Genomic DNA, 15,733 nt, shown 5'->3' with positions numbered 1-15,733 from the left:
ATATAGATACAAAAAGCTGTGATATTTCCATTAATTGGCTCTAAATTTCTTGGGTATCCTGTCTTGCTCAATTCTGCTCTCCATTTCATCATCAGTGATTACGGCACCCTTTGCTGCACCTACAGGTCCATTTTCAGCCGCTTCTACCTCATGTTCGTGGTGTAGCAACTCATGCTCGACATCTTCCTTGTGAACGTTCTTGATGTCCGGATCTTGATCCTTGTGGTACTGGTTCCAATGATGCATCTCATATTCAGTTTCGAAATCACCATGATGTCCCACACCAACTCCAAGATCGGCAAGTTTGTTCCCATTGGCTGCAAATGCTAGATATTCCTTGCGAGTGATCCTGGTATCGTCATCTACATCCAACAATGCCATCACAATTTTAACGGCTCCTTCACGCAAAGAGTCATCAATTACCTGACTCTCATCGTTCTGTCCCATTCCGTCACCTTTACCTACGATGGTGTCTCTGTGTAGCCCATACATGGTAATAATGTCGGTGGCATCCAAATATCCTTTGCTACCTAAATCATGAATGTCAAAGAATTCTTCAGGAGTGTACTTTGTTATACCGTGCTCATCTCTCATGTGCCATTCTTCCCATGATAATCCGTCAGGTGGGCTTTCTGGTACTGCTTTCGCTAGTAGAGCAAAAGTTACCGTTAATATTATGGTAGCAAACCCTGAAAAAACACGCATGTTTCCTAGTATTTTATGCTCTTTCTTTCCAACTCTTGTTTTTGGGTTTCAAATACAGTAGCGTGCTATGAGTAAATAGATTCAAGCTATCAGATCATAAATTGCGCAGTAAGTTAAAGATGCATATTTTCTGAATCATATAACATATTCTTTGTTCATACTGACAATTGATTCATCTTTTCTATTTTTTCCATTTCATAAAAGTATAAACAAAAAATTACGTTTTGAACCAACATCAGTTCGAAAACTGAGAAGCTTAAGAAAGATAAGCATGAGGTCCGGAAACAAAGTCACGTGAACGTTTTTTTTCAGTTATAGCATACCTTTCTTATGCATGCGTCACAAAATGATGACACGAGCTCTTGGTTTTGCCTTAAAAGCATGACGCAGCCAAGGCATTGTAAATATTCTCCCTGAGTATCATCGTTGTTGAATAAATGATGACCGTTATTTAGCATTCCGTTATATTCATCTTTCGTATAGTTCAATTTAAAGGTGGAAGTATTCGACTGAAATGTAATTGGTATGTTCCCATGGTATATTAGAATAGGTGGTAAGCTGGCACTACTAGTTTCTTTAGTAATTAATGTATCCGTTAACCTCTTTGTATTGTAGCTTTGTAAATGACAACCAAACGCAATCGGCGTCGATAAACTAAAGTTTGCCGCCAGCAGTTCCTCTGAGGTTGGGATATAAGGCATGAGATCCATTTCCCAAATCTCATTCTTAAGTGCGACAATCCTTTTTTGTTCTTCCACATGGATTATATCATCGTATGTATCTCGAAGCTTTGTCATATCAGGTAGGTTCTCTTTGTCTGAACTTGAATCAACAATAAATATAACATCATTCTGTCTTCCGCTGATAAATAAAGATCTGAGCGGTATATTTTCACCATCTTCTCCACCATCTACTAGAAATAGCTGAGATGTGTCACTTATCAAATTCAGAACTTCTGGATCTTTATAAAAAGGGTTTGGTTGGTATATTGCGTAATCAGATCGAATGGCATTAAATCCAACACCAAATACACCAAAGATGGTTTTTATTGCCTTTAACTTCTCGTTGGATTCTATGTTTGTTGTTACCGTTTTCCAAATATAGAACAAAGCATTGTTAAAAAGAGACGATGATGTTGCTGTGATGAATCCTAAATTATCAAATCCGTTGACACATTTGGTCAATTTTCCTTTTAATGCAGTAGATCCTAGATATTTTGTTGATATAAATTTGGAAACGTTCAAATGCCATGATCCAAACTCAAAGGGAGTAAACTCGAATACTACATTGTGCAACTCAGGTCCCTTTGATGTCTTTGCATTGGCGACGAATACTGGGATAGGAGCGTCAAATTTTTTAAAACTTTCTGATTGCACGAAATTGGATAACTGCTTGAGATGATCCTGTTTCTGCGCAGGAAGCCTATCTAATAACGCTTGTCCAAGATAATCCGTAAGAGAAATTGGGAAACCCGCCTCTTTCTTTTGCCGAACTTGTCTGTGTAAGTTTATATAGAAGCCAATAATTTTCCGAAACTTACCAAAAGAATCCATTAATTCGTTTATAACCTCTAATTCCTTATCCTGATCGTTTTCCTCTTGGTGGAAAAAGTCTTCAACGAGACCTTTTATTTTGTAGAGAGGATCTAAAGAGCGCTTGTTGAAAACAGGCAACCCAGTCCCGAGATCTCCTTCGAAAAGTAAAGCATCAGATACTTCATCCAAGAAATGATAATAATTAGGTTCATACTCTATAGTCACATCTCTCTTGTTGAGATTTATGGACTGTTGGCGTAATTCTTTAAGAAACTCTTCATCCATGGCAAATTTCTTGGCATCGTCACTATAATCTTTTTGCCTGATCATATCATGATTCTTTACATCAAAATTGGGGATACCTTCCAACATTAGCCTTTCAATATCGAATTTGGTTAAAGTGTCAACGTTGAATTCCGCCAAAACTAGCTTGAGTAAAGTCCAACTACCTCCAGAAATTCCTGCTACATAGCTAGTGCATTCCCAGAGTCCGTGTTGCTGCATACCTAAAACGAACCCTGAACTGATGAGCATAGAACGAAACCCACCACCAGAAATGGCAACAGCAATTCGTGGAAACTGAAGACTATCAACATTTATTCCAGGAATGGCTAGGTCCTCATAGAACTTCTCGAATTTCCCCTTAATCACTTCAGTTCGTTTCGATAAATAATCAAATTCCAATGCACTCAATTTTTCATTCTGGAATTCTTGGTGTTAGTCGTTAATCATTTTAAAACAGCCATTAAGGCTCGGCGGCTATTTTGCGTTACATTAAAACTTGTATTTTAAACATACTTTAGCAGCTCTTAAACTGAGGTCTTTGGGGCAGTCGACGTTCACAGGAGCATATAATGAGGCAATTGCCACCCTTGTTAAAATAATCAGCCTCAAAAACAACATTGTCCGCATGGGTTATATCGTTCGAAACATTTATTTCGATATCTTGATGATAAAATATCAACACACTTTGAATGGAAAGAAAGAAGGTTGGAATTATTTGAAAAATGATTTTTATCATAAATTAAAAGGCTGCGTCTTTATAGAATGGAAACAAACAGCACTATATAATAATATTAAACAGTACAAAGGCGGGATAATATGAAATAAAAAAAACACTCTTATGGTGAGAAGGGTCAAAATGTGCGAAGATTACACAGGAAGATGCGATTGCTTTACTCTGCACGTGAAAGTATCGTTTAAATCCTGAGTAAGCTTATAAATATATGCAATGAAGGGTAGCCCGATAATTAAATTAGACGTGCAATCCGCCTTGATGCATATTGGTTTTGAGACTCCTCGTCGAAAGGGAGAATTTTTTAAATGAAAAGAAGATCCGGCTTCGTTTAGAATTCATCGTCAGAAGAGACGTAAGCATCACCTAATTCCTTCTTCTTCTTCATTCTTTCCTTCTTCTTCTTTCTCAATTCCGCAGAAGACAACTTAGTCTTCTTCTTAGCGGAAGCGATCTTGTTACCCATAGCATCGAACTTGTCTTCTTCATCTTCCTTCTTTTCGATTCTTGGACCGGAACCTTGACCGGTAACCCAGTTATGACCAGATGGAGTCATTCTACCATCCTTGACAGCCCAGACTTCTTCAGTCAAATTCTTGGTGAATTCAGCAGAGTGAGTAATGATGATAACACCACCTTCGAAAGCCTTCAAAGCCTTGGACAAAGCACCTAGAGAGTCTCTGTCCAAATAGTTGGTAGGTTCATCCAAGACGATCAAGTGGGGTCTTTGCCAGGTACAAGCAGCCAAGACCAACTTAACCTTTTGACCACCGGACAAACCTCTGATTCTGGAGTGAGAAACCAATTCAGCATCTAGACCCAACATGGCACAGTGCTCTTCGATTTCCTTTCTAGTCAAAGGTCTGAATTGACCAGAAGCCAAAGCTTCCTTCATATCAACTTCAGCAACCATCTTAGAGTGAGATTCGACCAACTCACCTCTTGGCAACCAAGCGTTGTCAACAGACATCATTGGAACCCATCTTTCAGACTTCATACCGATGTTTTCACCTAACAAGAAGGAACATTCGTATTCGTAGGTGTTCTTGAACTTTCTTCTAGCGTGGATACCAGCAATTCTTCTTGGAGTACCGTCGATCTTGAAGATCTTGTTCATAGCTTCAGCATCATCTTCGTTGATAACTCTGTTAGCTCTGTCCATGGTTTCTCTATCTTCACCAGTTTGGAATCTCCATTGGATATATTCGGATGGAGTCTTGTCCAAGTGGGATTCGATATGGGCGAAAGCGTGTTGCTTAATGTAAGCGATACGACAGTTCTCGTGAGTGTAAACTTCACCGACAGTTGGCAACAGTTCACCGGTCAAGACGTTAATCAAAGTGGACTTACCAGCACCATTTGGACCAATGACAGCAATTCTTGAGGACAAAGAACATTGGAAAGAAATGTCAGAGATTTGTGGCTTAGCAGTACCTGGGTATTGGAAAGTCATGTTAGAAACCTTGACGATAGCCTTTTGCTTGGTCTTAACACCTTCCAAGTAACCTGGTTCTGGGAATCTGAATTCTAATTCAGAGGCACCCAATTCGTAGTAAGACTTAGCAGTTGGGCACTTCTTGACGAATTCGGACAAGTTACCCTTGTACTTTCTCAACTTCAAACCTTCGTAATGGATAATGTATTGACAGACCTTGTCCAAGAAACCGGAGTCGTGGGAAACAATGATGGAAGTGATACCACAGGTGTTCAAGTATTCAACCAACCAGTTAACGTTGACGGTATCCAAATGGTTAGTTGGTTCATCCAACAACAAGATATCAGCGTTCTTCAACACAGCTCTAGCCAAAGCCAACTTCATCTTCCAACCACCAGATAGGGAAGCAATTGGCATAGCAATCATTTCATCGGAGAAACCGAATTCTCTCAACTTGTCAGTGATAACATCCTTGGTACCGACGTTACCGCTGAAGACGAAGTCAACAACGGAGGTGTCAGCTTGAGTACCATCGATATCGTGCTCGACGTAAACGGTTCTACATTCTTCTTGAGTTGGGAAACCGTCAACTTGACCGTTGGCGATAGCTCTCATCAAAGTAGACTTACCAGCACCGTTAGGACCACACAAACCGTATCTTCTAGCTCTCTTCAATCTCAATTGAGTCTTGTTCAACAAGATCTTAGCACCATAAGCCAAGGAGAATTCACAGTTACACAAGTCTTCACCTTCATCTTCTTCGTCGTCGAAGTTTGGACCAACTGGGATGTTGTCGACGGCTCTCTTTCTGAATTCGTCGATGATTTCCTTAGCAGTTCTTTCGTGAGCGAAGATAGTGAAGTAAGGAGTGATGTGAGTGAACCAAGCTTGTTGATCGATGATTCTTTCATCAATCAAATCAGCAGCAATGGCAGCAATGTAGATCAAGACTGGGTCGAATCTGGAAGCAACCTTTTGGTCCTTCAACAATTCGTCTAGAACGGATCTGGTAGTAGCAATGTCACCAGCGTGGGAAACTTCTGGCAAGACATCGTCGGCACCGACGTTACCGACTCTTCTCAAGGTCTTCAAACCTCTCAAAGTAACTTCACGAGCTTCTGGGTCAGCAATGGTGGCGAAGTTGTTCTTCAAACCTGGCAACAATTTTTCCAAGAATGGAGCAACGACTTGTGGGTCTTCGACCAACTTACACATGTTATCAATGATAACAGCAGCCTTACGCTTGATGGAAGTTTCTCTTTCAGCCAAACCTCTGTTCAACAATGGAACCATGATGGACAAAGTAGCTGGGGTAACTTCAGCAACGAAAGTGGTGGCACCCAACAAGTGGACGGTTTCTGGAACTTCACTTGGATCAGCGATACATTCGATCAACTTTGGAATGAAACGTTCAATATCCTTGTTTTCGACGGTTTCAGTAGCCTTGGTGATAGTAGCGGTAGCAGCTTGCTTGACTTCCTTCTTAGTATCCCACATAGCTTCAGACAAAGCTGGGATCAATTCAGGCATTCTCAAACCAAGTTGCTCCTTAGCAGTGTCAACCAAAACGGAGATAACAGCCAAGATAGAAACCTTTTCTTGCCATTTGGAAGTAGAATCCAAAGCAGAAGTCAACAATGGCAAGAAAGCCTTGATGGCAGCTGGGTTGATGGCCTTAGCAATAGCCAACAAAGCATCGGAAGCCAAAACTTGGATTTCCTTGTCCTTGTCACCAGCCTTGTCACAGATGCTTGGGACCAAGTTAACAATGAATGGTTCAACAGATGGAGACAAACCAGATTCAGAGGCAATGTGAGCAACAGCTTCCAAAACGTTAGCAGCAGTCTTCTTGTCCTTGATGGCCTTGCTCAAGTTAGCAAAGAATTCTTCTGGAACATCATGTTCGATGATGTTACCGTTCAAGAATGATGCAACTTCATTGGCAATAGCAGATCTGTTGTCAGCAGTGGCAACTGTCAACTTCTCGAATAGTTCGTTTAGAACCTTGACGGATTGTGCAGAGTCAGACATGGTTCTCTATCCTCGGATCTGGGAGTAATAGTACTTGATGTGATGAGCTTAAAAAGAAGTAATAAAGAATACTTAAAACTAAAGTGAATTAAACAACAACAAGAAAAGAAGAAGGATTTAAAAAAAGTTCTTTAAATTATACTAACTTGATATCAGTTCAAACTCTGAATCACACAACCTGTTAAATAGTTGCTAAGTTGATTATAACTAATAAAAATTTACCTCTTCTCAAGTCCTAATATATACCCTGTTGAAAACTTTTCTGTTTTTTCTTCTTTTTCACATAGTGAAAAGAAAAAAAAAAAAAAATTTCATTTTTTCTTTTTCGAGCTTAATTGGATGAGATGGATGGATTAGACACCTGCAGTGATTAAAGTAGTGAAAGAGAAAACAAGAAACGACATGGTGCTGGCGACGCCAGCAGTACTAGCAGCACGTCAGTGCTGCTATTGGTATCGTGTATGATAGAATTAAAGGTTTATATTTAATTAGCCCAAGAGGTAGAGTGACATATTTACACTACAGATCATCATGGCATATCAGATATAATAATCCTTTACCGGATTTAACAAGTTTTTATCTAGGCAGAGATACTAGGCTGGTTTCCTTTCATCGCCAGGCTGGCAAGAAAAATGTTCTCTTAGTAGTAATTTAGCACGCAGAAGGAACAAAAAGGAACCAGTCCATGCTGCATCACAGCGGACCATGCGATGAGCTCTTTTGTGCTGTCTGAAACGAGGGAAAAAAGAGTCAAAAGAAAAGAGAAATGCAACGGTGGTTCGTGCCAGGTGATGTGAGATGTGATTTGATGCTCTCAAAGAGTGGTTGGTAGAGATGAACACAGGCGATGTTTCTTTTTGCTGAATTCGAAGGTTTCATGAAGATGTGTAGAATTGTGTGCAGGGTAATCAGGTTATCTATTGTTTCTCGTTTCACAACGGATTGTAGTTTGAATTTCGTTGGGAGGTTTTGTTACCCGGATGTATGATAAAACTGTTAATCGGCTTGTGTCCGGGTAAGTGTTTCTGGATCTCTCTCTTGAAAGTCTTTTCCCTTTCATAACGCTTGAAGGTTAGATTCTGTATAATGATAATATGAGTATACATATATATAATGGCGTTGGCAGTACAGAAACTGAATATGAATCATATGAAGAGAAAGAGAGATGGCGGTACACAGTACCGGCATCGGAAATTGTGACGTATAATAATCTGTATAAGAATCGAGAGGAAAACGAAGTTAATCTACACGTTGTTACGACGACGTTTTATGATTGAACTGCTGTCCAATTTCAAAGTAAACGGTTCTCTATATTGGATTTCTGCCTCTGCATCTTCCGCTAGTACGCCCAAATTGTTGTTGTTGTAGTTATTCTTAGGCCCAGGCGTCATTCTTTTATCATCTTCTATACGTTGAACAGCATTTGAAACGTCAAATGCGTCACGCATTGCAACGGCAGCAGGTGAGTATAATAATGATGCGTTTTTCTTGTATGCCTTTCTTGAATGCTTGTGCGAATGTCTCCTCTTTTCACCAGTCGATGGTGCATTGGAATGGTCAGCCGATGGAAGACAATCGTACGAATTCAACCACGGATCTTGTAATAATTGTTCTGATGTGTAACGTTTAGCCGGGTCGACTTCTAGCAATTTCCTTACGCAGTTCTTGGCTCCGTCACTGATTTGGTCCCACCATGGTCTTAGGAAAGTGTATTCACCTCTAGATATTTTTTCCGTTAAAACATCAATTTTTTCATCAAAGAATGGAGGGAATCCACAAAGCACCGTGTATAGCACACATCCCACGCCCCACATGTCTACTTGCATCGAGTAACGTTCATCTTTTACCACCTCCGGTGCAGTGTATCCTACAGTCCCGCAAGGGGTCTTTGTATTAGTTTGATAGATTTGTTTGGACAACCCAAAGTCGGCAAGTTTTACCACTCCGATACCACCACCACCGATTCCAGGTCTAAAGACACCTTCATCTAGCTTGGTGGACGGATCATCAGAACTCCTTAGTTTTGGCTTTGGGTTTGGAATGAAATCGATTGGTTCAAATAATAGATTCTCTGGTTTGATATCACGATGTACAATCCCTAACTGATGCATATATTTCACAGCATTAGCCAGCTGTCTGATAACGTGACGTGAGAGATCCTCGCTGAAATAAGTATATTTCACAATCTCCCCAAAGATCTCACCACCGGCTAATAACTCTTGAATGATGTAGTAATATTTTTCCGATTCCTGAAAATCGATAAAGGAAACTATGTTCTCGCCAGACGAAACTATCTTATGAATAGCAATTTCCTTCAACACTTGCTCCGCAGTCGAAGTCTTACCATTCTTTTCATCGCCCTTCTTATTGGTATTAGGTAACTGCTGTTTGATAATTACTTTGATGGCAACCTCCTTGTACTGCTGAGCAATCACGCTAGACGCTCCGTTCGAACAATTGGAAGTCGAGGGAATACCACGGTATACCTTGGAGAACGCTCCCTCACCGATCTTTTGAATCAACGTGTAATCCTTCAACTCTGTTTGCTCTGGAAACACATCTTCTGGCTCCTCTTGCGGCGTTGTCGTCGCATCCGAACTCTCATCATATGTATTCTCTTCTTGACTGGTGCCATCTTTCCCCTGTACTATTTGTACATGATGCGAACTTGGCTCCTCCGAATTACTGCTAGTGGATCCAGCCTCACGATCAATCACTCTGACAGAACCATCGCCATTAGCACCCCTTTCAGAGACGTTCAATTGTTTCTGGAAAGAGATCTCCAAAGTAGTAGAATCACCACTGGAACTTCGATGTCCGGGTTTCTCTGGTGCTACAGGAGGCGGAGGAGTCTTCCTTTTGAACATATTCTTCAGCTTGAACATTTTTTTTGTATTAACTTCCCAGATATCTACAGCACACCTCGCTAGCGTTTCAACGGCTGCTGCTGGTGCAATCCACTGCTATCCTACCCAGAAGATTAATGGAAAACTCTTTACTTCAATTCCAAAGGCATATAAAGAAAAACCGTTGTTTTTCTAAATTATCGATCTTTAATTTTTTGTTTCTAATATTTTTCTTGGAGTCTCTTCGCACTTTGTAAGATTCCAACTCAATACGTGAAGATATTGATATTGTATGTGGTGTATATACCGTACATACTGAGTACAGTCTGTGTTGAGAACCACTGGTAGCAAAATATGTCACTACGACTAGCAAAAATACGTAAACACTTTATATACATATATACATATATATATTTATATGTATTACACATGCATTGCAGTTATGTGTAACTCGTTGCATTGCTACAAGGCAGAAAGTGCACTAGATTGCTACAGTAATTATTGGGGCAATTGTTAAGATTCCTACTGGGGGATATTTAGGTTACGCTCTTGTTACCCGCGTCCTTGTAGAAAAAAAATCATGGAGAACGCTATAAGTATTGACATTGCGATTGAGTAATGTCTCTCTCGAGCCTGAATGGATATGGCACCACTGGTCTATATACCACTGACTGTTCCGGGTAACAATTAAAACCATTCACGTGACCTCGGTTAGCTTTCTCGGTTTTCCCAACTACATATGTGGCTACGATCCGATCTCGAGCATACTAATTATCTGTTTAACGTGACCCCTTTTAAAGCAATCGAACTAGGTATTGGCGGATGAAGACACCCCCAAATTAGAATAGGATTAAATCAGGTGGCTTCCGCCGTGTACGTCGAGCAGCGGAAATATACTTGTCTCCTTCTATTCATGATTTGTAGTATGGAGAATGTTCTATATGTGAAAAATTCCGACTTTCTGCGGTCTCTGTATATACTTTCCTTTCACGCTGAAAAAAAAAGTAAACACCTAGTTAGATACAGTAAAGTATGAGCAAGATCATTGAATGCTTGGTGTTGTTAACTCCAAGTCAGAAATCGGTGATTTCACGCGCGCACGCATGATTCAGATGTTTTGTGAGTTAAGGTCGTACTAGCACTGTGTGCTGTGACGTCGTGTTGTTTGTTTATTCTTCTAACCATGATTATTGACTTTTTTTTTCTTTCCATTAGTAACATATATATTAAGGTTTGCAAGCCTCTCATCAGATTTTGCAACCTTGATAAGCCATAAGCAGGTTAAAGGGCGTTCCTATTTTACCATTTAGAGACCATTTACGGGGAAGATAAAACATAAAACCTGTTTCGTGTAGGGCTGTAGCATTTTCCCATTATATATACGTATTTTTCTTTAAAAAGTATATTGGGAATTCGATCGAACTACTTACAGTTAGAGACAATCTACAGTTCAGGACAGCCAGGATATTTGACACGGTACGGATGACAACTGACGAGGCTAAGTTTCCTACAGGTTCTGCTGTTGAATGGAAACTCCTGGAGAAGGATGTTGAGTTTATAGAAGGTGGCGTGTCTGGATTTGCTTTTAACGAGTCGTTACAGCCGTGCGAATCGTTAGAGAAGAAAGCTACCAGTAAACTTCAAACTGTCCCCATTTTGGATTGGGAGTTAAGGTTTGGTGATTTTAGTTCTTCAAAAGGGTTCAAACAAGTTTCCGTTTCGTTGAAATTTGAGCGTAATGAGGAAGACGATAAGACATGGATCCATTTTTATCACGATTCTTGGTTTTTAGGGAAATGGAATTGTACTGAATGGAGCCCCCAGTTCAAGCAAGTGATAGAATGTTGTGAAGTGAAAGCGAAGGAAGTAGAGACATGGCATGAGCTTGTTCGGGCTGCTGAAGAACAAGAGAAACAGGAATCACTTGCGAAGAAAAGTAGGAAGAAGAGAAGAAAAGTGACCCCTCGTGATCCAACCTCCTACCGTTACAAAGATCTCAAATTACATCCGCTAGTAATGTTAATTGATTCATCTGGTAACTGGATGGTTAAAATTCAATTTTCTCTATTCTGCACTATCAACGATGCTAATTCTTTTGGCATGGAAACGAATAAGTTATTGGGTGATCTCTTTCTTGAGAAAGATCCGCAGTACATTTGCAATGGTGGAGAGTTTGCACCAGGCCGAGCTAAGGAACCTTTTGATTCCTTAGTGGTTAGTTACTCAAAGAAGGCGTTGCGGAAAGATGTTGTTATTGCGGTGCCAAAAGCTCTTGACGTGACATTGATGCCATTTCAAATGGAATCGATAGATTGGATGCTAAGGAAAGAGGGGTTTTACGATGAACCCTTAGAAAGAATCACAACAAGAGAACAACTCATGTTTTTCTTAAATGAGCATATCTCGTATGGCTATGAATATATGCCCATTAATGATAGTTTTTGGAATAAGCTTACTGGTTACATTCTGCCAATGGAGGAGGCATGGAAAATATATGAGGAATGGTTCTCTGACCCTTCCAGTGGGAAAAAGGCTAGAGGTGTACTTGCTGATGAGATGGGTCTAGGGAAAACTATCGAAATTCTGACTTTGATCTCTACTAATGTACGGAATCTATCAAATGAGTCAAGCAGTTTCGTTTCTCCAATAAATGAAAAAGAGGTTAGAAGAGTTAAAACGAACCTAATTGTCTGTCCAGAAAGTATCTTGCAACAATGGATTGACGAAATTGATCTGCATATCAACAAAAAAGTGTCGGACTTCAAAGTGTTTCATTATGAGGGCTTCGAAAAGACAAGAAATAAATTCAACACTGATTCACCGGCAGAAATAGTAGAATTGATGTCTCAATACGATGTTGTGATATGTTCATACTATACGATGTCTGCAGAAGTTCACTATGCTGAGTTTAGCAAAATACAAAGACCTAGTAGAGACTCTACTAGACGATACGATTACACTTCTCCATTATCTATTATGGAATTCCATAGGGTCATTTTGGATGAGGCACAGCTACTTGGAGGCGGTATGACCAATGCCTCACGCTGTACAAGTCTAATCCACAGGGTTCATACTTGGGGGGTGTCAGGTACCCCTGTGGAGTGGTATTTCCATATTCGTGATATTTTTGTTTACCTACAGATCCATCCATTCCAGGTTTTAGACCAGAATGTGGTTAACGCTGTCTGCACTTCCAATGCCTTTCATCGTGCCAACTATGCAGAAAATCCTGAAAACTACACTCACCTCGGCCATGTAATTCCTGATGAAAATTGGAATGGTGTCCGAGGATGTAAGTTTGAACCTGAAGAGATTATGGATATCTTTCCTAAGTTCAACCTAGCTATAAGACATCGAAAGAAAGATGTCCAAGATCAAATCAAGATTCCTCCGCAAATTAATTACATGGTTCCCGTTGAATTCAACCCTATTGAACAAGACAATTATGCACATATGTGGAATTCATTTTTGGCAGATTCAGGATACGATCCTAGAGGAAACGGAGCAGTAAATATTGATCGGATGGAACTTTCTAGATGGCTCAATAGGCTTAGGATGATTTGCTGTCACGCATCACTACTAAAGGATGACATTTCTGATTTTAATTATCATCCATGGAGAGAAAATGATGAGCTCAAGGACATGGATGCAATCTTAGCTACGATGAAGGATGAAGTACTGGATAGAATCCACACCTTACAAAGGGAAAACTACTCTTTGCAACTTGAATCCGGCCAGGTGAAGATGGAAATTGATGAGGATTTTGAAGATGCTGCCAATATTTTCCAGAAGAACATCAAGGATATAACTGATGATTTAAAGAATGTTTATGGCATACATGATTTCTTGAAACTTAATAATGAAAACTCTTCCATGAGCTCTGTAAAGGACGCGAATAATATTCGTCTATTGTTACAATCCTTACACCAAGCATATTTCTTTTTGGCAACGTCATATTATCAACTTGGCTCTAAGAAGTTGGAAGACATAGATGCTGAAAATGAAGCTGAAGTTAACAAGGTGAGCTCGCCCAAAAAGAACAATAATACAAATAACAACAAGAACAAGAACAAGAAAAATCCAGCCAAAGAAAATGACCCAAAACAGTATAGTGATATATTCACAGTGGACCAGCTGGCTACAATTAACAAGTTCCAAGAGCTGGAAAAAGAGAACTATGAAATTGCTGAAAAACTAAGAAGGGAAATGTTGCACGAACGAATCTTTGATGTTGACGCTGAGATTAACAAGGTCCGTGATTGGTTAATGAACAAAAAGGTGGTCCGCAAAATGCTTCTTGATTCTATTGTATCAAACAAAAGCAATTTTGGTAATGTTCTTGGTGAAACCTTAGGATTCCGAAAAATATCAACACTTTTCCACATCTTGAATCAGCAAAGCAAACAGTTTAACAGACTGATAAAGGATTTAGAAGTGATGTCATATAACACTATCGTAAAGGATTACGAAAATGTTGAAGATGCTGAAAAGTCGAAGGAGTATGAGAAATCCGTCGACGAACAAGATAAGGTGTTTTCTCTGCTAGATGTATTAGAGAGACTCTTGAAGAATCGTGACGATGCAGTTGCCAGTGAAACTTCACTAGAACCCTTTAAGCCAGAAGTTGCGATTGCAGAAGTTGATTCCAAGTTTCATGAAGAGTTATTGAAGAGCATAGTATTTTGCGATGGCTCGTCGTTAAAAATGTTATTAAATGAAGCAGAAAACGACAAGCCTATGAAAAATTATCTATCTTCGAGTAAGCTTGCTCATCACAACATACAAGAGTTCATCAATTGTTATGAAATGGAGATCACCAGAGTGATGAGAGAAAACCAAGAATTACGGAACATTTTGAAAAAGTTTAATGATATCTATAATGCCAAGACCAATTATTACAGTTATTTGCAAAGAATTTCTGACTCCTTGGTGCCTCTATCGGAACTAAATGCTACTACGAGAAATAATATCATCAAGAAAGTGACTAGGGGCCACGATTATGACGACAATTGCAAAGTAATAAACAATTTAGAATCCAGGGTAAGATATTTGGACACTTTAGGTCAGTTGAAGACTGCTATCGCCAACGGTGAAAATATCTCTTGTGCAGTTTGTTATTCCGACATTTACACTGGTTCTATCTTGAAATGTGGACATTTCTTCTGTAAGGACTGTGTTACTCACTGGTTTAAAAAGAACACTTCATGTCCAATGTGCAAAAACAGAATGTCAAGTTCCGAAGTGTATCACTTCAAGTTCCGTGAAGAAGAATTGAAGGAAGAAGATGATACTGATAACCCAGAGCAAGTGACGAAGGACGACGATCAAACTAATTCCAGCAGTGATGGGAACGACACCACACATGAGGAGGATACCGAGGCTGTAATTACTAGGAAATATACTAAATTCCCACGTTTAACAGAAGTTGATAAGGTAATGTTGGATAACACATGGGGTGCCAAGGTAGACCAAGTGATGAAATTGATATTGTATATAAAACAGCAACATTTGGAGAAAGAACCGCATAAGAAGAACCCTCAAATCGTGATTTTTTCCTCGCACTCTGCATTTTTGAGTATTCTCTCCACACTATTGACCGCTCATAACGTGACTCACGCAAGGCCACTGAGAAACACCAAATTTGCTAAAGCTGTTGATACCTTCAGAAAAGACCCCAACTGCACATGTTTGCTATTGAATGTACACAGTCAGTCCACAGGATTAACGTTGGTGAATGCAAGACATTTGATTCTTTTGGAACCAATAATGGATTCATCGACAGAAGCTCAAGCTATTTCCCGTATCCATCGTATTGGTCAAAAAGACGTTACTTACGTATGGAATTTCATGGTAAGAAATACTGTCGAAGAGAGTATAATGAAGTACAAAGCCGTACTTGAGGGGAAGAAGAAGAAAAAGACGGAAGAGTTACGCGCATCGGGATCCAAGATATCTGTAGAAGAAGCAGAACAGGAAATAGAGAGGAACTTCTCAATGGATAATATAACTGAAGACGATTCTGAAGGAAAGACTCATCTCTGGCATTGTTTATTCGAAAATTGTATATAACACGATATAAGACATATTGGAATGTAAAGAAAGTACAATCATAATAAAGATTCTGACAGTGAGAACCGTTCAAAAAAAAAATTTTTTCTGGAACCTT

The 15,733-nt window shown here is 39.6% G+C and overlaps 5 protein-coding genes across 5 annotated transcripts; 1 reads left to right on the top strand and 4 right to left on the bottom strand.

The window, feature by feature from the left end:
- Nucleotides 1–30: 30 nt before the first annotated feature.
- On the bottom strand, nt 31–705 carry SSP120 (nucleobindin SSP120; the record flags this gene model as incomplete). The annotated part of the gene is made up of 1 exon (XM_455634.1): nt 31–705. The coding sequence occupies one exon, from the start codon at nt 703–705 to the stop codon at nt 31–33; it is 675 nt and encodes a 224-aa protein (XP_455634.1).
- A 308-nt stretch (nt 706–1,013) lies between these two features.
- Nucleotides 1,014–3,152, bottom strand: SPO1 (putative carboxylic ester hydrolase; the record flags this gene model as incomplete). The annotated part of the gene is made up of 2 exons (XM_455633.2): nt 1,014–2,819; nt 3,039–3,152. The coding sequence occupies 2 exons, from the start codon at nt 3,150–3,152 to the stop codon at nt 1,014–1,016; spliced, it is 1,920 nt and encodes a 639-aa protein (XP_455633.2).
- Nucleotides 3,153–3,586: 434 nt separating this feature from the next.
- On the bottom strand, nt 3,587–6,721 carry KLLA0_F12210g (uncharacterized protein; the record flags this gene model as incomplete). The annotated part of the gene is made up of 1 exon (XM_455632.1): nt 3,587–6,721. One exon carries the CDS (start codon nt 6,719–6,721, stop codon nt 3,587–3,589), a length of 3,135 nt encoding a protein of 1,044 aa, XP_455632.1.
- A 1,244-nt stretch (nt 6,722–7,965) lies between these two features.
- On the bottom strand, nt 7,966–9,606 carry RCK2 (serine/threonine protein kinase RCK2; the record flags this gene model as incomplete). The annotated part of the gene is made up of 1 exon (XM_455631.1): nt 7,966–9,606. One exon carries the CDS (start codon nt 9,604–9,606, stop codon nt 7,966–7,968), a length of 1,641 nt encoding a protein of 546 aa, XP_455631.1.
- A 1,443-nt stretch (nt 9,607–11,049) lies between these two features.
- On the top strand, nt 11,050–15,636 carry IRC20 (E3 ubiquitin-protein ligase IRC20; the record flags this gene model as incomplete). Its single annotated transcript, XM_455630.1, has 1 exon — nt 11,050–15,636. One exon carries the CDS (start codon nt 11,050–11,052, stop codon nt 15,634–15,636), a length of 4,587 nt encoding a protein of 1,528 aa, XP_455630.1.
- Between the last annotated feature and the right edge of the window lie 97 nt (nt 15,637–15,733).

Source organism: Kluyveromyces lactis (assembly GCF_000002515.2).
Source record: "Kluyveromyces lactis strain NRRL Y-1140 chromosome F complete sequence".
In the NCBI taxonomy this organism is placed as follows: Eukaryota; Fungi; Ascomycota; class Saccharomycetes; order Saccharomycetales; family Saccharomycetaceae; genus Kluyveromyces; species Kluyveromyces lactis.
This window is presented reverse-complemented; position numbering and strand designations above follow the sequence as displayed.